The 26,760-nt window shown below is 41.1% G+C and overlaps 1 protein-coding gene and 1 long non-coding RNA gene across 3 annotated transcripts; both read left to right on the top strand.

Annotated features, from left to right (window-relative positions):
* Window positions 1-663: 663 nt before the first annotated feature.
* ptpdc1a (protein tyrosine phosphatase domain containing 1a) lies at window positions 664-19,202 on the top strand. Of its 2 annotated transcripts, none has more exons than XM_034689924.1 (10): window positions 664-894; window positions 6,030-6,125; window positions 10,776-10,947; window positions 11,264-11,344; window positions 11,518-11,636; window positions 16,003-16,140; window positions 16,229-17,343; window positions 17,602-17,787; window positions 17,873-17,983; window positions 18,068-19,202. In XM_034689924.1, the coding sequence occupies exons 2-10, from the start codon at window positions 6,038-6,040 to the stop codon at window positions 18,179-18,181; spliced, it is 2,124 nt and encodes a 707-aa protein (XP_034545815.1). In that variant the 5' UTR covers window positions 664-894; window positions 6,030-6,037; the 3' UTR covers window positions 18,182-19,202. The 2 variants fall into 2 exon arrangements, with proteins under 2 accessions (XP_034545815.1, XP_034545824.1); XM_034689933.1 differs by lacking the exon at window positions 664-894 and adding an exon at window positions 941-1,000.
* A 1,739-nt stretch (window positions 19,203-20,941) lies between these two features.
* On the top strand, window positions 20,942-23,624 carry LOC117822609. The gene is made up of 2 exons (XR_004633828.1): window positions 20,942-21,050; window positions 22,913-23,624. It is a non-coding gene; the product is annotated as an uncharacterized LOC117822609 (long non-coding RNA).
* Window positions 23,625-26,760: the final 3,136 nt, after the last annotated feature.

Below are 26,760 nucleotides of genomic sequence, written 5' to 3'. Positions count from 1 at the left end.
AAAACACATTAGTACAATACAACACCTGATGATACACTGAATTGGTCCTGCACTGGACACAGAGGCTGCACACATTCAGAAAAGAAGCAGCAGCATGTTCAGTCCAAGTTGCAGGCGGTTGCAGGCAGGTCAGAGCTACCAGAGAGTGATGACAGTAAATTAATCAAACAGTAGTTTTTAGAATTGTGTTCTTCTGACAGTCCTCATCTTTACAACTATGATCTTTTCAGCAACCACTAGGCCGCACCAGAGGACCTCAAGAGAAAAACTTAGCAGCCCTCTTTCTCTCAGGGATCTGAGTTGTGTGAGTCTTAAGTGGCAGACATTATCACTGAAAGATTGAAGAATGGATATTTTAAAGTAAATAAAATGATGTTATTTTAAAGCCATAAACCTCAGCATTTAATTAATTTACTCATATATCAACCATTAAGAATAAATTAAACCACATATAAGGCAGAGAAACTACTTCCATATAAACACTGACATGATTAAAACTGAAGGATGGAAATAACAGACAGGCCTGCTGAAGCACTGAATGACTCAATTCAATACACAATGTGAACATTAATCACCATAAAACAGAGGAAATATTTCTTATTAATGTTCTGTTGGAGAACATTGAAGCATTTAAATATAATGGTTCAGATAAACTGAGTTCAGATGCAGACTGAGGAGGCTGAGCTGAGGTCACGTGACATAACGGGACTACATGACAACATGTCAGGTTGCTAAGTTAGCTATAAGCTAGCTGTACTTAGCTGACCTAAAGATGTGGCTACATGGAAATCTTTCTTTTTTACGTTCTAGCGACCAAACAACGAAGGCTTCACCGCGATGAATGGGCTGATTTTAAAGTGTGAGGATCCTCGGACTCAGAGGATAGAGGACTCGGTAAGTCCGGCCTCCCCTGCAGCACAGTTAGCTAACATGCTAGTGTTTACCGCCTGCAGCATCAGCACCAGACCCGGACCCGGACTGTTGGAGAACACAGGACTCAGTAACCTCACTTTACTGTCGTTATTATGTACCAAAATAAGCTTTTTCAGTGAGCTTCACACTAACGTGATGTTACTTTTAACCTTGTGTAAAGTGAGATGTGTAAAAGAGCAGTGATGACTTTATGTGCAACAGGAACGATGACTGAAAAGTGTCACAACGTGGTTTTGTTTCCTCCTATAAGGGATAGGAACTGGATTTTAACAGCGACCCTTATGTGCTACTGTTCCCCAAAACCATCACTGAAGACCCCAATAGATCAGGAACTCCTCCTGATCGAGTCTGCTTTATGTGGGCAACAGGTCTGCACCTGTAGTCAGGACTCAGGAGGAGATGTAGAAGTGTCACTGAAAGAAGGCGATTGATTTCAAATAACTCTTTATTAAAATGACAACAATATACAAGTGATGTGATCCTTGTTATGTAATATAACCATGGTATCACATCTAATATTATCCTAAGACTCTTTCCAAACGGAGAAGGTCTAACCTTACTCTATGTTCTATTATAAACAAAGACCCAACATCAAGACAGGAGAAGATCCAGTCCCATCTTACAGACAGGACTCAGTCTGATCTCATCTTAATCCACCATGAGCAGAGCACTTTGCGGCATTTAGCAAGTTACAGTGGCAAGGACAAACTTCCTTTAACAGGCAGAAACCTCCAGCAGGACCAGACTCATGTTAGACACACATCTGCTGAGACCGTGTTGGAGAGAGGGATAGAGGGAGATGAAGAGAGAGAGAGAGATGATAGTGGTGAGACGGATAGTAGTAGTTGTAGCAGCTGGAGTCTGGCACGTCCACAGCAGCAGGCCGTCTACGGCAGCTCAGAAGAACCTACGAGACAAGGGAGCTCAGGGACTCCAGACAGGTCTAAGAAAAGAGAAAACTGGGGGAGACGAGAAGAAAGAGAAAGAGTAGAATAAATGGTGAAGGAATGACAGAAGGAAAAGACTGGATTAGAAAAGGAGACATACAGGATGAAGAAAGAAAGAAAAAATAAAAAGGAAAAAAAAGAAGTGAAGAAAGCAAGAATGAAAAGAAATAAAGAAGGACAGAAAGTAAGGAAAAGGGAAAGAAAGAAAGAAAGAAAAACAAAGGAATGAAAGAAAAAATAAAAGAAAGAATGAATGACAGACCCAAAAAAGGAATCCACGGTAGAGATCCAGAGGAACTTACATGACAAGTGAGCTCAGGGACTCCAGAAAGGTCTATGGTTAGTAACTTTAATGGGACAGGAAGAGTTAAAGTAAGTGACAGAGAGGTGAGACAGGATCCTAGTGTGTCAGTTCCCCCGGCAGTCTAAGCCTATAGCAGCATAACTAAGAGCTTGTCACAGTTGACCTAGATACTGCAATTAAATACAGATACAATCAACACAGACACTTAAACCATTTTATAAACATTTAAAATCCATCATGTAAGTCAGTTCATCATGGATTAATAAATGCTTCTTCTTACTGTTGTCAGTCACATCACCCCCTCAGGAGTCACAGTTCATTATTCAGGGACATGTAAACAAAGATATAATGGACTCAGGATGTGCCCACAGTCATGGAGTCACTGTTTGAGGAGAACCATCTTGTCTGCCATATTTCTTTGTTCACACACTCAGTGGAAATGACTCTCACATCCCACTCTCATTAGCAGCGTCTCTGAGTGCAATGTCTTCACACCATCTCTGTCATGTCCGCCAACACGTTGGCATCCCGGCGGACGTGAGCTTATGGATCCACCACAAACGTGTGATGCCTTTTTGTCAATTTGTTCCTAATTAGTGGATGAGTGGAGGAATTAATTTGTGGTCTTTACAGCAGTGCAGGATTATAGAATTGTTGATATACATTTGTCAAATGTATGAAGTCGTGTGTCAGTCTCTAGCTGCAGGCTTCTGGACTAACTGGCTCTGCTGCTGGAGATACTTCAACCTGCGTCACACTCGGTGTTGATCCAACATTAGTTTGTGCTAAAGATGCTAAAACAGGAGAAACAGTCTGGAGATGGTCAGCTGACTTATGATGCAGGCAGGTAAAAAGTGTGATGAGATAGAAACATGTAAAATGCTGCTGTAGGCCACCACAGAAGCCACACTGAAACTTTTAAAAATGTGTTATTTTCCAGCACGGTTAGTAATAGTTTGGACACTAATCTCTCTTTTAAAAAAATGTGTCCAAAAATGTAATATATATAAAATAAATTTAATTTTACTTTTGAACAAAAAACATTTCCATTTATTCACAGTCTGGTGTATTTAATGATATAAATAAATAAATAAGTAAACAACAAAATCTTATCTGTGGTTATTGGGAGTGGCATGTTTGACCTCTCCAAATTCCACATGTTCACTGCCAAAAGAGCGCTTGTTTGACTTCCACAAAGGGAACAGGTTTTAAGTTCTGTGCTCTTCTTTTTCCAAATCCAACATATTGACGGATCACACAAACAGCCAATCCAGACAGAAATATGACGCATGGGAGCTACTTATACGAAATATAAAATACCACAATTCACAAGCGCATATTGGACAGTGGATTCCTCACCCCCAGCGTGTTTGCTCCGTCCGACGGCTTGCACCCTGCTACACAGGACACGTGTTTGGAGTGAATTGCCAGCTCAGAGCAGCCAGGATCAGCTGGGTCCAGTATAGAGAGAACCACATACAAACAACAGGTTACAGAGCCTTTCTGTGGTTGAATCATTTGGACAGTATTCTGTTACTTTGTGCTTCTATCATCACTGAGTATGCTGCATCACTATAATAATAATAATAATAATAATACATTTTATTTAGAAGCGCCTTTCAAAACACTCAAGGTCGCTTTACAGACACATTGAAACACAATAAATAAAACAACACAATATAATAAATAAAAACAACAAGCAAAGTAACACCAAGTTAAAAATGAAGCAGTGGAAATGAAGCAGGGAATGCAGTTTGAAACAGATGGGTTTTGAGTTTTGATTTGAAGAGGGGTAGTGAGTCAGAGTTTCGGATGTCTGGTGGGAGTGAGTTCCAGAGTTGGGGAGCAGAGCGACTGAAAGCTCTGCTCCCCATAGTGCTGAGACGGGCAGGGGGCACAGAGAGGTGGAGAGAGGAGGAAGACCTGAGGGAGTGAGAGGGGGTGGCGATGTGGAGGAGATCAGACAGGTACGGGGGGGAGAGGTTGTGGATGGCCTTGAATGTGTACAGGAGGATTTTGAAGGTGATTCTGAGTTTGACCGGTAGCCAGTGGAGCTGCTGGAGGACGGGGGTGATGTGGTGAAAGGAGGGGGTTCTGGTGATGATGCGGGCTGCAGAGTTTTGGACCAGTTGAAGTTTATGGAGGGATTTGTGAGGGACGCTGAAGAGGAGTGAGTTACAATAATCGATACGGGAGGTGACAAGACTGTGGACCAGGATAGCAGTGGTGTGAGGGGTGAGAGAGGGGTGGAGACGGTTGATGTTGCGGAGATGGAAGTATGCACACCGGGTTATGTTATTGATGTGAGAGTTGAAAGAAAGTGAGCTGTCGAGGATGACACCCAGACTCTTTACCTGAGGGGAGGGGGACACTGTTGAACTGTCTATGGAGAGGGAGAAACTGTCGGCTTTGGATAAGGTGGATTTGGTGCCTATAAGGAGGAGTTCTGTTTTATTGCTGTAACGTTTAGTTTCTGCAGGTTTAGTTTAATATGAATAAGTCTGCTCTACTTTGTTGTCCTGTTACCTTCTGACACAGTTATCATCTTAAAGTCCTGTTGTAGTCGTCATGGATCACTGATATGTGGCTGTTTTTAGCTTACATCCATAATCGATGAGTATTTCTGATCTATACGATCTTTAAACGGCCAGGAGTCTGTATATGGTGTTTTATTTTGAAATTGGCGGATGTTGCATGCGATCCTCGTGCCTGACTTCCTGTCCAGGTCGTTCTTTTCTGTGCAGATTGACGCGTGCTGGGCGTGGGCTCTGTCGAAAAATGGATAAAGGGCTGTTAGCAACCATATTCCTCTGAAAATTAAAAAAAATACTTGAATGCTGGTTCACTGTCAGACTTAAACCTCATTATAACACATGAACTGAACAGCACCCTCATAATGTTAGTAACACTTGTGCTTGCCGAATACTAAAAGAGAAGTAAAGGTTTCATTTTAGATCAAATACTCAGTTATAGGTTCTAATAACTTCATGCCAAGTCAAACTTTACCTCCTCCAGACGGATTGTTGATTCATCAAACATGAAGATAAAGGCAGAAGTTGAAGGAATCATTTGCTCATCATAAAGTGAGCATGTGACTCGACCTCACTCAATAGTTGATGTTCCACAGTGAGGCAGAGCGCTGTGGAGGTGCAGGGTTTCACTCCTGCAGCAGAGGACCCGCTGGTGATGAGGCCTGTTGGAGCTTGGGGTGTAACGTGAGAAACACTTGGTCCCTGGAGTTAAATTGACACTCTTGGCAGATCTCAGGCTACATAAATCAGGAGTACAAGTCAGCTTGTATTGTTCGGCAGCCGCACAATAGCAGGTGGATGTGTTTGCGTAAATAATGGATGAACAGATTTAAACCCAGTGAAAGGGAGGTATACGTCTGAGCTGGAGTTAATAAAGTTTTAATGGGTCAAAGCTGAACACATTAAAAAAGAGATTTCACTCAGAGCTATCATGTCACTTAATTGCGGTCTCATCTTGAGGCCTCTCTGTTGGACTCTTCTGGGCGTTGCTCATGTCAGTGCCCGTTGTTGCTCAGCACCTTGGATCTCGGATGTGCTCCAAGTTCCTGCTGTGATCCCCAGACCCCGCCCACGTGCTCCCAGAGGTGCTGCGGTCAGACTGACACATGAGCTGCTGACATGGTGGCTCAGTTTGCACATTTCCCTCTCTCTCCTGGGCTTTTCTCACCAGGCAACGCTTCTCATATCTTATTTGGTGTGTGCACCTTGTGACTGCTTGTCTTATCAGCGCCACCAAAGGTTTTGCTTATAAGCTGCTCTGTTTTTGTTTTCAGCTTCTCCCTTTGACGCACAATGTTTGTTTTCTCCTTGCAGCCCCTGCCATGGCAGCAGGTGTCAGCATAGTGAGTGACCTGCCTTTCTCGCTGAGTGGAGCCTGCAGCGTAGAGACCAGCACAGAGATGGAGACAGGTAGGAGAGCTCTGCAACACAAACCATCACATAAACAACACAATTTAAGATGCATCATTCTTACTTTTCAACAAAGGCACAGGACTGTGAACTGGAAATGTATATGTTTAAATGTTGTTATGTAGCTGCGACCTAGGTTTCTCTACACTCAAAGAAATAATTTGTTGGGTGAACGTAATAAAATTATGGAAAGAATTTGCACCTAATTAAAATGTTTTCATATAGCGAGACACAATTTTGTTGGACCAACTAATTGTAAATATGTTGAGTGAACATAAAGTGTTGACGTTACCATTACTTATTTGCAATGTTTGGGTCAAACTTAATTTTAAATGGTATAAAAACACTAATTAATCATGCTGTCTGAACAAAACTCAAGCAAGTTCAATCCATCCATCCATCATCTTGACCGCTTATCCACGGGGGGCTGGAGCCTATCCCAGCAGACTTCGGGCAGAAGGCAGGGTACATCCTGGACAGGTCGCCAACCTATCACAGGGCTAAAATGGCAGACAACCATTCACACAAAGACTCACACTATAGGCAATTTAGAGTGACCAATGTTTTTGGAGTGTGGGAGGAAGCCAGAGTACCCGGAGAGAACCAACACATGCATGGGGAAGACATGCAAACTCCACACAGAAGGGCACCTGCCTGACCAAGGACTCGAACCAGTTACCTTCTTGCTGTGAGGCAAAAGCGCTACCCACTGCACCACCATGCAGCCCGTTCAAGAAATTAAACTCTAAAATAGTAATTATTGAGAAAATAACACATTTTTGACATATCAAGAATGTTTACATTTAGCAGTTTTAACATCGCCTAACGTTTTAACTTAGGCCAGTGATTTTCAACCACTGTGCCGTGGCACACTAGCGTGCCGTGACAGATTGTCAGGTGTGCCGTGGGACATTTTCCAATTTCACTTAATTAGTCCAACAAAAAAAAATCATGTACTGCAAACAATTTGGCATGTTGTGCATCTGTGCCTGAAGTGTAGTGACCGGCAGAGTAATTCAATACTTGTCATACTGACCTGCGCTACCCACCCACTGGGTGGCAATAAAGCGCACTAATGACCTTGTTAATTTAAGACAATGGAATTAATGTATGGCGTGAGAGGTGTATGTGACAAGACGTAGGCACACAACAGTGATGGATAAATATTCAAAAATGAAAACTCCAAACTGAGCACTTGATAAATTCTAACCCGGATGAAGAGTGTAATTTGGGTGTCTGCGAGAGCTCACAAAGCTAGCTACTTAGAAGCTGAATTCGTAGCCAAATCAAAAAAGCCACACACTGTGGCAGAGACATTAATATTACCTGCAAAAGCCATTGTAAATGAGATGCTTTGCCCTGACACAGTTAAAGAAGTAGCAAAAGTTCCTCTCTCAGATAAATAGATTCATAAATTGAGAGACTAAGTGTGTAGTGTTTTGTAACACTTTTGGTTGGTGGTGTGACTCAGGATTTTTTAAATGTAAGAAATGTGCCTTGGCTCATACAAGGTTGAAAAACACTGACTTAGGCGGTGTGTCCACTGCGGGCATTTTTGCCGCTGGCAGAGCCAGTTTTCTATTCAAACTCAATGTGATTCAGCATTTTCAGCACTCAGCGCCCTCACCGCAAAAACACTCTCAGCGTCAGTTGATTTTTGGCGCGCTCTCAGCGCCCTAAGTTGAAAGTAGTTCAACTTTTGGAACACCTGCACACCCCGGGACTTCTGCAATCATCTTTGTCAAAACAATGGCGGAGGTCCGTTAGAGGAGAAAAGTCATCACACTCGTTTTGTCGAGATATAGTTTCCTGGTTCTCTTACAAGATTTCTATCAATATTTTAAAAAACACCATTGAATGAAAGCATGTACGAAGCATACAGAGCATTTTAGAACCGAACCTAGAGGGACACGGAAGTGACTTTTTTTGGAATTTCGTTACCTAGTAACAGTAAACGCTGGTGATAAGTGCTCTGAAACTGAGGTTATGGGCACCCCCAGCACAAAAGACAGCATCAGTGGACCCACCACCTTAGTTTCCCCCCAGTTGGTGTCAAGTTTGGAAAGAGACCACAAAACAGACTGGATTTGTTGGAATAGAACTATTCCCCAGAGAAGGCAAACAATGGCATACAAAAAATCTGGATCTTGACTTGGTAGCCTTTAAAATAAGACATTTCTCCACCGTAGATGTCGCACATTACTGCCACCTTCTGCTCTGGAGAGGTATTGCAGGTGGGATTCCTACCTAAACCCTTTAGGTTGTGTTGACATAAAGCAATCTTGTAGTTTGAAGGATTTGCATGCCATGTTAAAACTACATGATTTAAAAATGTTTAACCACTAAACATGAATTAATATCATAGAAGCTACATGTTGTACTTATGTTGATAAAACAGACACCCATGTTGCTTTTTTTGAGTGTATAAGCAGGAGAGTAATTTCTCCATGTTGGATATGAGCGACATCAGGCTTTATGAAGGAATCAGCAAGTCCATTTTACGACCTCTGCTGCTGGAGCTGGCAACAATAACACCATCTGGTCAAGAAACACCTTTCCACAACATGTCCATCAATTATAGATGAACATTAGTATCTCTTTAGTTTGAAGCTGGGGGTCTGGAGACACGTGCCATGGTGCAATTGGACATCTGTTATCACCACAAAGCATGACATGTGCTGAGAGAGACAGCATGCTACTCTGATAGGTTTTAAAAGGAACGTTTTTGTGCATTTCCCTGTGTCTCTGTCAGTATGTCTGAGAGAAGGTTGTTAAAAGAAATAGCCGTCCATATCCTGCCAACAGGAAGGCATTATTTATTTTAATTATTTTTGACACTGTAGTTTAATTCAGAAGACATCAAAACTATGAAATAATCTGGTTTGACCATAATATGGATTACAACAATAGTCAAATATTGCTATCTATGTGTAATAACCCTACCTCTGAACAACACAACTGATGGTCTCAAACACATTAAGAAGGCAAGTCATTCTACAAATGAACTCTTGACAAGGCTCATGTTAATTAGAAACCATTCCAGGAGACCACTTCATGAAGCAGACTGAGAGAATACCAAGAGTGTGCAAAGCTGTCATGAAGGAAAAAGGGGGCTACTTTACAGAATCTAAAATATAAAACATATTCTGCTTTGTTTAACACTTTTTTGTTCATTAAATAATTCCATATATGTTCTTCCATAGTTTTGATGTCTTCAGTATTAACCTACAGTGTTTCAAATCATTAAAATAAATACAAACCCTTGAATGAGAAGGGGTTTCCAAACTTTTGACTAGTAGTGTATGTGGAGTTTAAACATTAAAAATGTATTTAAAGGTAGTCTTCAAAGGATAATGGCGTCAGAGGAAAAACTGAATGCTTTCCTGGTGGCAGGATATGGACTGCTATTTCCATAAACGACCTTGGCTCATATTGACATATTGACATATTTATTATTGAAAAGACAGGGAAATGCCCCAAAACATGCCTTTTGAAACCTATTAGAGTAGCATGGTGTCTCTCTCAGCACATGACATGCTTTGGGGCAATAAAAGATTTTCAATTGCACCATGGCACGGGTCTCAAGATCGCCAGCACCAAACCAAAGAGATACTGATGTTGATAATAGTGTCCCTGATCATCAGTGAAAACCAGCTCACAGGCTGATGTTATGTGGAGCTTGTGACTGTGGTTGATTTTCAATGTGACCTTAACATTAGATGCAGCCTGTTATCCCCTACTGTTAGCCGCTGCAGCCCTCTGTCCTCTGTGCTGCTCCCACACACACACGCACGCACGCACGCGCACACACACACACACACACACACACACACACACACACACACACACACACACACACACACACACACACACACACACACACACGATGCGGTTTCATTTCACCTCTTGGCTTCAGTCGGATGTCCGGCTGCAGAGTTGTCGAGCAGGCTTCAGATCCGAGCTCTACTTTGGTTAATGCTTTCATTGATGTTCCAAATGTGTGAAAACAAACCTCGCTCCCTGCTGTCCTCCATCGTCAACATGCTGCCCGCCTCAGAGCTGAGAGTTGTGTGTTTGTGCGTGTGTGTGTGTGTGTGTGTATAATTTGTCTGCGCCCCCGTCTGCCTCCCACTGATGACTCTGCTGATGTTGTCATGGTGACACTTCAAATACTGCTGATGAACTCTGTGCCAATGGGTGATTATTGTGTGATGATTCACCAGCGGGCACAGAGCTGTCCAGCCACGAGCTGCTGTCAATGCAGAGACACTTGCTGCACAGTGCAGCAGCAGCGCAGCAGCAGCGCAGCAGGATGCCACAGCAGCGAGCGCGCCTCTCCCTCGCAGGTGACATGGCGGACGGCGCGAGGAGGCACAACCGCAGACACTCGGCTTCCGACATCATGCTGAATGTCCTTCAGCGCAGACGCGGATCAGCCCTGGAGATCCTCTCGTCCTCCTCCCACAGAGTCATGGTGGCCGTTAGCATGAACCAGCCCGAGCCTCGCACTGAAAGATGGAGCAGGAGATGTAAACATAGAGAGAGGACTTTTGTTATCATTAAGGGGTTTGCTGATGACTCCAGCATGCAGTCATTGTTGATATTGTCAAATGGTTTTCATGTCCTTTGTGTATTTCTGTTTGTCTCCAGCCAATGCCAGGATCCCTACAGCAAAGTACACCAAGATGGGGGAGACCCTGAGGCATGTCATCCCGGGTCACATGCAGTGCTCCATGGCCTGTGGAGGGAAAGCCTGTAAATATGAGAACCCCTCTCGCTGGAGCGACGAGGAGCAAGCCATCAAAGGACTCTACTCGTCCTGGTACGTGGCTCAGTCTTACAGATCAGTGTTGATGTACTTGTCCTTTCAGCTCTCAGCGCTGTGCTTGGTCAGCACGGGTCATTGGTGTCCACATCACTTGCTACATAACAAGTCAATACATTTGTCCTGGTTTCTGTCTGGCACCGGGCTCTGTGTTCATAATGGAGTCACTGCACAAGTGAGCGCTGGTTTCAGTGCTTGCGGGGTCTCTTTAAAGTTGTAAACCTCCTAACACTTCTAATTCAACATTGATTTTCTTATCATTTTGCTGTGTGAACCACGACTCCTCCTAACCTGTCATATTCTCCACTTACAGGATTACTGACAACTTGCTAGCTATGGCAAGGCCTTCCACTGAAATCATAGAGAAATATAATATAATTGAACAATTTCAAAGGTACAGTTGTCACTCCTTCCTCACACCTCTTTAAAGTCAGTATGTTTTATGTTCATTTAATAACATCAGGAATAACAGTGAAATGAAGTTTGGTATTGAGGCAGTGCAGTAATGTTTGTTGTCTGCTCTCTGAGTTGCGTTGTGAACTGATGCCGAGGTGTTTTTGTGCTCAGGTGTGGCTTGAAGACGGTCATTAACCTGCAGCGGCCCGGAGAACATGCCAGCTGTGGAAACTCCCTGGAGCAAGAGAGCGGCTTCACTTACCGACCCGAAAGGTTCATGGAAGCAAGCAGTGAGTATCCATACCCCCTCACCAACATACAGCAAACTTCCCTACACTAACACAGGACTTCCACCAGATCCATGTCTGGTCTGTCTCCGATCCGCTGCGGTCCAGCTCCGTTCTCTCTCATCCGCATCTCATTTTCAGAACGGAGCACGGAGCAGGACCGCTGGACAGCTGGACAGCTGGAGTTATGTGACTGAGGTTTTCCCAGAGCAATCACTGAATCAAGGATTCTCCTCCTCCTCTCCTCATCCATGTTGTCTTTCTGGTCCTCTGAAAACCTCTGACCTGTTGACTCCAGGCATGGCTCCGCTCAAAATGACATTTGGTTGTCATAGTTAAGTGAAATACGATCTGGTGAAACCAGGGTGTTTTAATCTGAAAATTAACCGGATGTTTTCATTTTGTTTTGGTGCCTGACTTCCTGTCTCGCTCCATCTGCTCTGTTGAGAGTGATGAGTCATGCTCCGGCATCTGGCAAAACTCGAAGTCTTGCGTATCTGAACCGGAGGACTATGACCTAATGGATCACGCAGCCGGAACACAATGGAGCAGATCCAGAGGAAGTTGACACATTGACTAGAATAGAAACCTATCAGATCCGGTGCTGTCACAGATCGGAGACGGACCAGACACGGATCTGGTTGAAATTGGCTGGTACCCGTGCTTTCACACCTGCAGCTCGTTCGCTTTGTTTCAACTCAGATGATAAAATGATGAGTTGTTGCGTCTTTGTCTTGGGTCTTTATGTGTTCAAACTGCAATACTGTAAAGCAGGCCAAAGCACATACCCTCTCAGGCCATAATGTCCCAGGCTGCTTGTGTAGGTGAATAAATTTCATGCACACTGGTTGCACTCTGCTTTGTAGGAAGCTGGCTTCAAAATGCCAAATATCTGTTATCCGGTTAGCCTTCCTACTGAATCAGCTGTGGGTGGATTTGGAGCAGCACGGAGGTCAAATGCCTCATTTGGGCGGATGAACATATTTGTGAATTGTTGGAAACCGCTCACAAAAATGCTGAAGTTATGAGTTGTGAGTCAGCTCATGAATGAGAGGGACTGCCCAGCAGTGCCAAGAAACTCTGCCAGAGTTTAGTAGTGATACAAGACCAGCTCTGCAAAAGTGGAGGTCCCAGAAGTGAGAGAGTGAAGTGCCCCTGATTCAAACAGCTGGACAGAATTCTCATAACTATGTCAGTTGTTGTATCAGTCAATCACGTCAAGTCCTGGATGTTTCTACTCCTAACACCTGCTCGTCTGCTGATGTAGAATAAGATAGGGATGGTGAGTAAAGCTAGCATGTCACTGTGACGATTCAAGCAGCTGTTTGTTAGACTGATGTGTTCTTACTGCAGACTAACTGCTGCAGGGTTTGATTAGAAAAGAGCCAAGACCTCCTCTTCTCGACGATCTCCTCCCGCTTGTTTTTCCACATCAGAGTGTGATCGCTGTGTTCACATATTAAAGCCAAGGACTGGAACGCCCTTTGTTTTGTAACAACTTCTCCAGGTGTGAAAGCACCTTAAGCTATTTTCAGACTGAGCAATCTGTTTGACCAAGACTGAAAAAGTAAGAGTGTTATTGCACTTTTAAAGCCATGGCAAAGTGTAGTCATATCTACTTTACTTGATCTGACTGAATCGGCTCAGAGTAATACTACACAAACTTCAGTTGGTTGCTTAGGTATCAACAACATGCTAACATGCAACAGTTGATAAAGTTGTCGTGCTTTTAAAAGGCGTACATGGATATGTTGTTTCTTGCAGTATGCATTCAATAAATAAATCTGAAAAATCATACATTTGTTTACACAATAGAAAAAGCACTTCTAAAGGCTGATTATACTTCTGCGTTTCCCCTACACAGCAGGCGCTGACGCAGACATGAGCACCACATACTTGTGCGTCGATGTGTCCGTGTGGTGCAGCAATTCTCTGGCGAAACACTTGAGGGCAGTGTGGTCTCTCTGATAGTCCGGTCGCCTGCTTCCAGCCCCGCTACGATCTCTGTTTACTTTTCCACAGCGATTCAGAGCGTGTTATGTTAATCTACAGCTGATACATGTTGCTGTTTATCATACAGACATGATTACAGGGATTGAGGTCAGCGTCGATTCGACATTTTGGAGGAGGTGCACGTCAGCTACTTGCGTAGGCCTCTGCATAGGTACAGGAGCTACACAGACCACCGGCGTAGGGTACGCCGTTGATTCGACAAAGAAGTATAAATCAGGCTTTAGTGTCATTATTATTTATCCCAGTTTAAATTGTATTTGTGAATTTGGTTTTTGAGGTATTGTTTCAGCTTCCTAGGAGGCAGCTGCTCCTGTGCTTACATTAATGATTGTTTTCTGATTCAGGGAGAATTTTCAGAGTAGTATTGGTTCATAATCCATGAAAGAGTTTGTGTGTACATGTGTAGTAACAAGTAGTTCAGTCAAACCCTGATGAGGAGTCAAGTTTATCCACATATGGACAATAAGTCAAAATAACTGCATGTCGAGAGTAACGGCACAAAACGAGTCCTTGTGGAGCATGTTGGATTTTGATCTCGGTGTTCTTGGGTAGATTGAACATTTCCGCTTGGCCCTTAAATATTTAGTGTTTTTCCACATGCAGGGCATGTAACCCTGGGAACCAAGTTGTTACGGAGGGATAACGTATTTGTTACATCTTTGGAGGATGGAGGTCTTGATTACTCTTCCTAACAAGCTCCCCTGAGATCTTTCCCCAGGTCTCCTCATTAAAGCATCTGCTGCATTAAAAAGTGCTGTCTTCTTCTGACTCTCAGAAAAAAAGACCTGAAGTATAACCACAAGTTTATTTTTTCTTGAACAGTGAACACGAGTATTGATTTAAAACACCCTGTGTTTAAAACTAAGAAATCTTTGCTGGTTAAAATTGATCCAATCCAAGGCTGTGACACGAGCAAGAGAGTAGTGATGGTTCCAAGAACGTGAAGGGAAAGAGGAAGCAGTGTTAAGTTAGAAAATTAAAAAGCTTCTTCTTATAAATCTTATGAATTGTTTTCTCTTGTAGAGAACAATTTACCACGCCCACACTTCCTTTAATCCTGCCTGAACTAGTCCAAACATAGAAAGCACAGGCAGAGGGCCGAGTCATGCATATACAGGCCACTCCACACACTTTGAGTGGTTCAGGAGTGATGATTGATTGAGAGGCCTTTCTAGGAAAAATTCTAGACAGTAGGTCTGTTGAATCATACATTGATGAAATGTGTGGATATGTATTCAGGGTTCAAATATTACCATATGTTGTGTGCTTTATTTGCCCCTCACTGCCATGGTACTGAAAAGAGATATCTACGACTATTCAAGTTGAGACATGATAAACAAATTAATCTGAAGCCCCATTCAGGAGGGAGGTAAGGATAAATCACAAGACTGTAAACAATCGGTACAAATAAGGATGGATTAAAATCGATTCAACAACATTTGTAATGCGATATCATTTTTAAACATAAATTGAAATAATAAAGATATATATATATATATATATATATACTGTATATACTGTACATACATACATATATACATGCATACACATAAAAATAAAATTAATATAAAAGATAATAATGATAAATAAAAAAATTTTGTTGATGTACTTCTAGTTATTAAACAGGTAAATAGTTTAATAAAAGAATACATATAACAATGATGATTTAATTAAGAGTAATAATAGAACTGTTATTATTTCATTGAAATGTCTGGTGTGAGTCCAACAGAGCTGCAATTCTCAAATGAGAACTCCTTAAATGCTCCACTAATGTCTGACTCACAAACATACATAACTTTTCATTATCTCATCCTGAACTGACTCTCTGGCTGCGGCTGATATTATAATGCATATTACATTATATTGTATAATTATTAACATTATATCTTATCATGTCATACTACATTATTATTGATTACTGCAACTGATCATAGAACTATTATATAGTAAATTTTACTCTTCTCTTTATCTTCGTACAGTTATATTATGTATCCCTATGTATTTATCATAGTGCTTAATCTGTCATAACCAAACCATAATCTCACCATGTCAACCTGTCACTACTGAATTATTTCTAATACTGCCTGTAATTACTACTATTTGTAACATTTGTATATGTCTTAAATCTGTATTCTTTTATTTATCTATTTTTATTTTTACTTATTTTATTTCTACTTATTTAAACGTATTCTTGATTGTACTTCTGTCTGGGTTGCTGCAACAACCGGATTTCCCCCCAGGGATCAATAAAGTAATATCTTATCTTATCTTGAAGATAGCTACTGTATGTAAGATATCTACTGTGTGTGAAGCATAGTGATATAAGGTCCTCTGAGTTCTTCCTCTTCTCTTTCAGTTTATTACTACAACTTCGGATGGAAGGACTATGGTGTTGCGTCTCTGACTACGATCCTGGACATGGTGAAAGTCATGTCGTTTGCTATCCAAGAGGGGAAGTTAGCTGTCCACTGCCATGCCGGTCTTGGAAGAACAGGTGTGAAACACTTATTGTTTAAAATCTCTGAATTCTTCCTTTATGCTTTTGAAATTTTTATTTCTTAAGCTTGTTTTTTGTCCTCTAGGTGTGTTGTTGGCTTGTTACTTGGTCTTTACGTCCCGGATGAATGCTGACCAAGCCATCCTGTTTGTGAGAGCTAAGAGACCCAACTCCATCCAGACCAGAGGCCAGCTCCTGTGTGTCAGGGAGTTCGCCCAGTTCCTGGTTCCTCTGAGAAGCGTCTTCTCCTGTGCAGAACCCAAAGCTAGTGCTGTCACCTTGTCCCAGTACCTCACCCGGCAGAGCCACCTGCTGCACGGCTACGAGGCCCGACAGATGAAGTATGTGCCAAAGATTGTCCAGCTGGTGTGCAGGCTCCTCGTGGACATCGCAGCCAACAGGCAAGTGATGATTGAGGAGGAGTGGCTGGAGATCCCTGACCTCACGGCGGAGGTGGAGAAGACCGTCTCCCAGCAGGCTCTGCAACAGCTCGGGAAGGAGATGAGAGGGAAGGGGATTCCTGTCCCACCCTGTTCCTCTCATCCTCTCAGCCCACCTGCTCTGCAGTCCAGACCTCTTCAAGATCAACCCAGCGATAATGAGCTTGATCCTCTGTGGCAGGAGCAGAATGTAGAAAGCCCCCTGAAGTCCTCCCTGTGTGAAAAGAAGATTCTCAGTTACAGCGATTCGGTCCTTTTCAGACCTGAACCCCAGCAGTACCATTTAGAAAACCTGAAGAGCTACAAACCAATCAGCTGCCTGAACAAACACTCCTTCTCTCACAGCAGCCTTACAGCTTGTAACACCCGCAGAGCTTGTGACCTCTCTTCTCAGGACATCATCAGCATCATTCAGGTCCCCAACCCAGAAGCAAAGCAAAACCCGGGATCGCCCTCTTCAAGAAAGAAGCTTCACAAGTGGCATCAAAGCTTGTCTTTGGATCTGTCGGAGCAGAGGAGAAAGTCCCACTGTTACGTCACACTTGCAGCCTTATCAACCAAAAGCAAAGCGGCCTCTGGTGATGTGAAGCCGGATGTTGAGGTGGCAGCGGATGGAGCAGCTGGAGAGAATGATGCAGAAGTTCCCTTCATCCAACTGCAGTCTGAGCTCTCTACAGAGAGCAGACGTCTGCTGGTGGCCAGAGCTCTGGCTGTGGACTTGACCGACGATGAGCTAACCTCCAAGGTGTCACAGTGGCAGGTAGAGTACACCTTAAGATTGTTCCTGGTAGACACTCTGCTATCATGAAGCATTATAAAACCTGTTCACTATCAATGCTACACACTGGACTGTTAGACCTATTGTACCTTCAGTCTCTGCAGGTCATGACACTAGGGGAGGGAAAGTCAAATTGAATCTCCTGTAAGACCAAAATGTGTTTTTCATGTAGCTCAAGACTTTTCAAAATCAAAACCATAAAACTGATTTGACCCTTCTGATCTGTGTTGTGATTTGCAGACAGAGCTGAACACCAGAGAGGGAGCATGGGAGAGGCTGTGCATTGAGAGAGATCCTCTGGTCCTGTCCTGCCTCATGTGGTCCTGGCTGGAGCAGCTCAAGGATCCGGTCATCAGCAGTGAGGATATAAAAGCCCTCAGTGAGAAGGGTGTGAACCCAGAGAACGCCCTCGACTCTCTGGAAAAGGTAAGCAGGTTCAATGGTTTGCCATCCAAAATGTCCTCCTGTAGTCTGACAGTATGTTCATCCTCATCCTCCTCCGTGCTCACAGGGACACAGACTCACTCTGCTGTGCATACTTGACTCTGCTGCTCATTTACTGCCGATGCCTAAAGAAGTGGAGACGAGTTTCCTCCACCAGACGATAAGAGTGTTTACTAAGGTGAGAATAATCATGGCGTGTATGATTATTAACCTCAGAGATGAGTTTTGTTTACATGATTTAGTTATGTCCCTCCCTCCTCAGATTGACCCCGCCTCAGAGAAGAACAAGTCTGTGTACACAACACTGAAAGAAATCCTGACTCCCATTCTTCACGAGCTGTGTGACAAAGCTGTGGAGGAGAACGAAGACTCCTGATAGATTCATCGGGACCGGTCTGACACGAGGAAGACTCACAAATACGGTTCTACTCTTTATTATTGGGCATTACTGAGTTCTGAACCAGTTTCTTGCATTAGATACTGCTGAGATTTGCCAATCAATAGTCTGGAGGTGTTTGAGGACTATGTTGTTTGTAAAGCATTTTATTTATCTTAAGACTCTTAAAGACTTTAAGCACTGCCATCCTCTTTGTTTATGTGCCACTCATTGTTCTGTCACTGTTCCACTGTTTCCTTTTGAAGGATGTTGCTTTTATTATCTAAATGTTGTAAAAAATGACTGAGAAACTCTCTCATGAAGTTAATGTTATTTAAACGTGTGCTGCAGCTGTCAAAGCTGGTAGGAAGAGTTGTGTCTATTGAAACCAAAAGATGCTTTTACACTGTGGAGATGCTACAACGTGTCTTATTTATTCTGATTTCTTTTCTAAAACGGAGCGTTCGGTTCAACCCGTTGACAAGTTGCAAAGGTGTGTTGTTCTTGTAGAATGTTGTTTTCTTACTAACAAATGCAAACTGTGGCTCTTTTAATGGCAATGCAAATTTGACAGGCCACAGCGCATTTGCTTTTCCAATCAATCTTATCTCCCTAATACTGTGCTCACCAAAAACCTCTCACTGTGTTGCTCTGTTCTTCATGCATTTGCAAAACATCGATCTGCCTCCGCTGCTGCGTTAAGCAAAATTCTGTCTGCCTCAACTCGAACGGCCTCTGTCCTGATTCATGCTGCCATGTGTGTTGTAACTCCCGTGTGTGTGTGTGTGCGAGTGTGTGTAGCTGTAGAGATGAGTGGATGACCAACCGTCACCTCATACTTGTCTCACATATGGACATTGTGTTGTTTAGATGTACTGTCACATGCTGAATGTGAAACTCTATTGATGATTATATGACGGACATATTACATTGTACTGTGGGGATTTTCAACAAGCTCTATTTTTTCATTGTTACAACAGCCTTCTTCTCGTAGAATTAAAAACAACTTACTGCAAGCTAAGCTAACTGTGTCTGTCTGATTCTTGAACTCACTGTGTTTGAATAGATGTGTGAGCAGTTTGTCATAACATACAAAAAGAAAGGAAAGTGCTCCTCCTGGTGTTATCAAAGTAGAGTCACATCCAAAGGTTTCTTTATGTAGAACAAGTTTTAATCTGAACTCTGAAGATCTTTACTCTTACATTATTATTACTGATTCAAGTTCAGTCATTTATTTAAATACTGATATATTTATCATATTTACTGGTTTAATTTTGATCACTCAGAGTATTTATTCGATTCTGTATTTATTATACCATCACTTAAGAAACAAACTTAAATCATAACTTAAAGTGATATTTATCTTTCATTTGCATATTAATTAACATTTCTGTCAACTTGCAAGGAAATTTGGAAATTTCATGCCGTCATTACTTTATTTCTTTTTTTAACATCTAAACTTGACAGATGGATTAATTGTATGAAGAATAAATGCAGAACAATAGAACAGCATCCTTTAACAACAGTTATTCCAGAAACACCCACAAACTAACAATGCTGATTAATTGGAGCTCTCTGGGTGTTTTTTGAAAGTAAACTTAAGGTTTACCTTTCTAATCTGGCTTTGAACTTGAAGTGATTTTTTATAGTCCTGCACTGGGAAATTACCATAATGACCCCTGTTTTAGCATAATCATATATAAATCAATTATAAATTACATATTTATTTTATTTTTATTCTATCTTCTTTTTAGATTATTTTATTTTATTTCTCTGGTATTTATTTATATTTTATTAAATTGATTGCAGCATCATTCAGGTCCCCAACCCAGAAGCAAAGCAAACCCCGGGATCGACCTCTTCAAGAAAGAAGCTTCACAAGTTGCATCAAAGCTTGTCTTTGGATCTGTCGGAGCAGGGGAGAAAGTCCCACTGTTAATATAATTGATTGATTATATTTAATTGATTTTATCTTTTTCTCTGGTATTTCTTTATTTTTCATTTATTGATTTATTTTATTTATGTGGTATTTATTTATATTTTCTTCAATTGATTGATTTTATGTAATTGATTTTATCTTATTTCGCTGGTATGTATTTATATTTTATTTATTGATTGATTTTATTTTATTTCTCTGGTATTTATTTATATTTTATTAAACTGATTTACTTTATTTTATTTATCTGGTATTTAGTTTTATTTTATTAAATTGATTGATTTTATTTGAATTGATTTTATCTTATTTCTCTGGTATTTAGTTATATTTTATCTAATTGATTTATTTTATTTAATTGATTTGATCTCATTTCTCTGGCATGTATTTATATTTCATTTATTGATTTATTTTATTTATCTGGTATTTAGCTAGAATTTTATCTAATTGATTTATTTTATTTTATTTATCTGATATTTAGTTGTATTTTATCTAATTGATTGATTTTATTTGAATTTATTTTATCTTATCTCGCTGTTATTTATTTATTTATTTATATTTTATTTAATTGATTGATTTTATTTTATTTCTTTGGTATTTAAGTATTTCATATCACATTCCTCTATCTTGTTTTAGCCTTGTATCATTTATCTATTGCTGTTGTTTTCTGTCGTGTGTTGTGTATGAAAGGTGATATATAAATAAAAATGAATTGAGTTGGTAAAAGAAAATTCCAAAATTCCAGCAGGTGACCTTAAATCAGCGTGGAAGCACTGCGCATGTATATGAAGCATTGCAGCTGTAATCTGCACTCCCACCAGCAGGGGGAGATAAAGCGCCCCCCCTCCTCGTCCCTGCAGCTCTGAAGCCATAAAGAAGAGTGAGAGGGTGGAGGAGCCTCCGACATGGCAGACAGACAGACAGGCAGACAGACAGGTGGGTACACTCAATAAATCACATATTCTTAAACAACTAGACCTAATGTTGGGACATGTGCTATTTAAAACACTTCAACTCGGCCCTGTGTTATCTTCTTTAGTGGGAGAGTCAGTTCCTGTACTTTAATGCGACGTCTGCTTCTCTGAAGCCCCATGCTGGAACGTGCTGCTAGCTTACTGTTAGCCTGGGTTAGGGTTAGCTCGCAGGCTGTAAGGAGCTATGGTAAGGAGCTATGGTAAGGAGCTGTGGTAAGGAGCTGTGGTAAAGAGCTATGGTAAAGAGCTATGGTAAAGAGCTGTGGTAAGAAACTATGGTAAGCAGCTAGGGTAAGGAGTAAGGAGCTATGGTAAGAGGCTATGGTAAGGAGTAAGAAGCTATGGTAAGGAGTAAGGAGCTATGGTAAGGAGTAAGGAGCTATGGTAAGAGGCTATGGTAAGGAGTAAGGAGCTATGGTAAGGAGCTATGGTAAGGCGCTATGGTAAGGAGTAAGGAGTTATGGTAAGGAGCTATGGTAAGGAGTGGTTCCTGAAGAAGGGGGCAGAGATCACAGCACTCTGAGTGATATACTTTATATCCATGCATGTACTGCTATTCACCCGAAGGTGAATGTGGACAAACGACATGTAATTAAATTCTTAAACGCCCAGTCACATTGTCTGGTTATCAGATCTAGCTTGCTTCAGAGCTTGTTGAAGGGTTGGACATCCTGCCTCAGTCATGACCAGGAGGAGGGCTGATCTTTATTCAATGAGAAGGCTTCTGTCCAACCTTAAAGAATTGAAATACAGTTTAACAGCACAGAAGCCAGGAGCAGTACCTAATTTAATGATTCATGAGGAAACAGTGGTTTAATGAATCATAGGGTTGTCTCCTGTCCAACGATCTAAGTGTTTCTTTGGAGGCTAAATCAGATTTTCTTTTTGCAATGATTTAATTTAAATCACAGGAAGCAATAGATGAAGGGTTTTGTTAATCCGAACCCTGCTGCTCACTTGCACCAGGTAACCCCTGATTAATCTCATCCTTTCATGAATCTGGATGCAGAATGATGGTTTAAACATTACATCTAGACGTCTTCCTTCCTGTGTGATGAAGCACAACTCCTGGTGCCTAATAGTATATTTAATAAAGATATATTATGCTGTGATGGAAGATGGGGCTATTGTTGTCAGGTGGAGGAGGCATAGCCCGAGCATGTTGCGTTTTGATGCAAGTTTAAAGATGATGGTGCAGAATGTGGTGAGTCACTCTATCCAGATGTGTCACCAGTTTAGCTGCACATTAGTACGGCACTTGCTGCTGTTGTCCATGGTCCTGAACTTCAGATGACCACTGCGCTCCCTCCACTTGGCCTCCATACATCATTGTTTGGTTTTGTAGTCTGTATAATCTTGCACAGAGAGGTCTCCAGGGTTTATTTTACAGCAACACATTTATTGTCTTTAACACTCTGCTCCGACACATGAATATCTGCCTCTTCATAGATGTCACCATCTGTGTCCTTCCCATAAAACTCTAAATGTAGGTGGCTCATCAGTGAAGTCAGTCCCAATAACTGAATCATGCCTCTGTTTAATGAGGGAGCAGAGTGGAGCAGAACATCGTTAAAGATGTCTGTCAGCTCTGAGTTACTGCCTCCAGTCTGTGGCTGTAGTGAGAAAGCAGGGGCCGTGTTGAAAGCTCAGTTGTAATTATTATTGGACTCAGAGTGAGTTTGTAATACTCCTGTTTTAAAGAGTAAAATATTAAATATAAAAAAATAAGAGAGTAAAATATGTGCACATAGCTTTAGAGCATGAATATTGTAAAATTATTGATGCAGATTGTAACTCCTCTTCCTCTTGAATATCTCTCCACAGCTCAAGGTCTCCGCTGCTGTCAGAGGATTTGGTGGTTTCCCGTCTTTGGATGAGTCTCCTGGTCCTTGTGTCTGGCGGTCTCCTCTCTCACCGAGGACGACAGCTCTGTTTGCACTGTGGGATGAGGTAGTAGGTTGTATAGTTTTAGGGTCACACCCGCACTGGGAGATAACTATTCAACCTACTGTCTTTCTCAAAGTGACAAACTAACTCCACAGAACATATTCTTGTGTTTGGAAGGCCTGTACTCTGACGTCTGTTTGAATTGATCAAGATGGTTGTTACAGAGGCGGATCCATCACATTTGCTCCCACAGTGTGAGGTAGTAGATTGTATAGTTGTAGGGTAGTGATTTTACCCTGTTAGGAAGATAACTATACAATCTATTGCCTTCCCTGAGGAGTGACATTTACTCCTTTTATTCAACAGACAGTTTTTGTTTTATTAACTGTATTTTGTTATATATTGACTAGTTAAATTATCTTTACTGAGAAGAACTTGTAAAATATTTCTTCAGCATTTTATTATACATATATTTTTTTTACTAAGTGCTGTCTCGTTTAACAGTTTTAATCTGCTACATCTTGATAACTTAGTGAAAACTGTCCTTCCTTTATTTTGTGGTGTAAAAGCAAACTTCTTTTTGCATTTTGTTGAACTTTATAATTAAAAAACAGATTAAATATGTCAATTTAAATAATTAGTTACATGACACATAGTATGGAAGTCTGTTGATTTACACATTAAAGTATTCAATCAATCAATCTTTATTTGTATAGCGCCAAATCACAACAAACGTTATCACAAGACACTTTTACAAACAGCGGGTCTAGACCACTCTGTCAAATTATGAACAGAGACCCAACACCAAGACAGGATAAGTCTCAGTCTGACCCCACCTTAATCCACTAGGAGCATTACACCTTGCAATATTTAGCTAGTTACAGTGGCGAGGACAAACTTCCTTCAACAGGCAGAAACCTCGAGCAGAACCAGACTCATGTAAGACAGCCATCTGCTGAGACCGAGTTGGGTCTGGAAAGCGGGATAGAGGAGAATAAGAGAGAGAGGGAGCGGTCATAGTGAGATGAGTGGTAGTAGCTGTTGACACTGGAGTCTGGCACGTCTACAGCAGCTCAGAGGAACCTACGAGACAAGGGAGCTCAGAGACTCCAGAAATGTCTATGGTTAGTAACTTTAATGGGAAAGGTAAAAATTCAGATTCTTTAAGTAGATGTCTAAATCAATCCTTCACTGTGAAATGTCTCCAAAATGTTAGCCTTGTAAATGTCCAGGTAAAATATATTAAAGAGTTTGATATTTAATTTCAGCTGTTTGGACCCAATAAACTGAAAAAACACACAAACACCAATGTGTCAGTTTTGTATGAGAATACCATCTGGGACTCTATGGGAAAGGGAGACCTTGTTTAATTAATAAACTTCTGATAAATTCAGAGTTAGTAGTGTGACTTAGACTCTTTAAGGTCAGTGGGTTGCAGGTCTTGTACACCAGGGGTTCCCAAAAGGTGGGTCGGGACACCCTGGGGGAGTCGCGAGACACAAATAGGGGGTCGTAAGAGGTCTTAAGTGTGAGAAAGTAGAATGAATTTTCTGCCTTTCTTTCAGGGTTAGTGAACAGTTAATTATCAAAAGCATCAATAGCAGCAGGTTAATTCATAACAACACCGGAAACACAGCCACAGGCTTATATAGGTAGGCTAATTCTCTGCAGACCAGCTAAATGAAGCCACATTAAATCACTCGGAGGGACAGTGGAGGTGGTGAGTCTTTGGCACCTATATTTTGGGGGTCACGAACTGAAAAGTTTGGGAACCTGTTGTACACACTGAAAAGATACATCCTTTTAACCGTCTAGCTTGAAAAGCTGCACCTGAGCTTAAATTGACACAAATAACACATATTATATCACATGATTATTTAGTTTTAAGTCAGAACATCAGGAAGAACATTGTATCAGGACACTTGAGGAAACGTATCTAAAAGTTGTATGGGAGGTAGAGCCTTCAGTTATTAGGCACTTCTCCTTTGGAATCATCTACCAGTCAGGGTCCAGGAGGCAGACACCCTCTCTACTTTTAAGAGTAGGCTTCAAACTTTCCTTTTTGATAAAGCTTATAGTTAGCGCTGGATCAGGCTTGGACCAACTCTTAGTTAGACTCCAGACTCCAGCTGCTACAACTACTACTATCCGTCTCACCACTATCATTTCTCTCCCTTCATCTCCCTCTATCCCTCTCTTCAACACGATCTCAGCAGATGTGTCAGCAGGTCAGCAGGTTTCTGCCTGTTAAAGGAAGTTTGTCCTTGCCACTGTAACTTGCTAAATGCTGCAAAGTGCTCTGCTCATGGTGGATTAAGATGAGATCAGACTGAGTCCTGTCTGTAAGATGGGACTGGATCTTCTCCTGTCTTGATGTTAGGTCTTTGTTAATAATAGAACATAGAGTACGGTCTAGACCTGCTCTGTTTGGAAAGAGTCTGAGGAGAACATTTTTTGGGATATGATGCTATATAAATAAAGATTGATCTGATATATAGCCCATAACCCTTGCCCAATGACAATGCATGGAAAGCTAATATACAAAGCACTCTTTTAAATCCCTGTAACCTGTCGAATATCATTTTAATACAATTAAAAATATGTACATAAAGTCTAATGAGCTCATCCCAACAAATACACAAAACAAGTTACTTAAAATGATGGTTATAATAAAGATCCCTGAACTGATCCACGCACTTGAGAACAGTGTGTGGGAGTTACACGGCTGTGTCTGCAGATGGGGCTATAGTCCTTTTTCTTCCCTCTGCCTTGGGCTGAGGACCACCATGAAGTGATAGTAGATCAAAAAGCAACAAAATGACAAGAAAACAGGCTAACCCTGATTCACGTTTTTTTATGCTCTCTAGTTCATTTTTCCCTCTCATACTTTCTGGTATTTTTTTTTTTTACATTTATTAGATATAGAATAAAGAATAGATATAATACTATATAATATAAGAATAAAGGTTAAAGAATTACTGAGGAGTGGATCTGTTACAAATTGGCTAAAGATAGAGATGGTGTATTTAAGTTGAAGTAGCCACACATTATAAAATGATGGTAAAATGAATGCAATCAAAATGTCCCTGAGTAAGACTAAATCATTATTTATAGAAATAACACGAAGCAGCAAAGGTAAAAAGCTGCCTACTGCAGGATCCCTTACTTTCCCCTGAAAATAAGGTTTTTATTGTTTTTATTGTCCCAGAAGCTAATGTTAACCCAGTTAGTTTTTGTTGGATTCAGTATTTCTTCAACAAATAGGCCTACAATTAAATCACATCTCAAGAGCAGTGAGACATTTCATTGTGTGAAAAGGAGGAAAAGCTTTTGTATTTCAATCTGTGGAGTAAAACTGTGGAACAGACTCAATATGGAGCTACAGCAATGTCAGAACCTAATCCAGTTCAGGAAGAAGTATAAAGAAGTCATTTTCATGAGGTACAAGGAGGAAGACAAGCGTTGAGAATCATGAGGGGTTTGCTTTTGATTTTAGGTGTAAGTATGAAGACAGGATATGAAGATTTGTTTTGTGGGAATGCTCTAGTATAATGCCAGAAAATAGTGAATAAAAGGGTAGGATTAAATAAGTTTGAACTTCTTCCGACTCCGTTTGGCACATGTAAAGTAAAATGTTTCAGTGCTTGCTAATATAACTGATTTATTTGAAGTTTTTTTTTGTATAACTATTTCTTCATTTTTAACTTGTATGTTTTTTTTTCTATTGTACTTTTACATGTTCGAAACAAAGACATCAAATCAAATTAAAGTCTAAAAGCATTTCC

Source organism: Notolabrus celidotus, chromosome 1 (genome assembly GCF_009762535.1).
Source record: "Notolabrus celidotus isolate fNotCel1 chromosome 1, fNotCel1.pri, whole genome shotgun sequence".
In the NCBI taxonomy this organism is placed as follows: domain Eukaryota; kingdom Metazoa; phylum Chordata; class Actinopteri; order Labriformes; family Labridae; genus Notolabrus; species Notolabrus celidotus.
This window is presented reverse-complemented; position numbering and strand designations above follow the sequence as displayed.

Bases quoted from the DNA above. Each gene is read 5' to 3' on its own strand.
- ptpdc1a (XM_034689924.1), top strand. From the start codon at position 6,038: ATGGCAGCAGGTGTCAGCATAGTGAGTGACCTGCCTTTCTCGCTGAGT. The intron at 10,948-11,263 runs GTACGTGGCTCA...CTCCACTTACAG, and splicing joins AAAGGACTCTACTCGTCCTG to GATTACTGACAACTTGCTAG. The intron at 17,984-18,067 runs GTGAGAATAATC...CTCCCTCCTCAG, and splicing joins CGATAAGAGTGTTTACTAAG to ATTGACCCCGCCTCAGAGAA.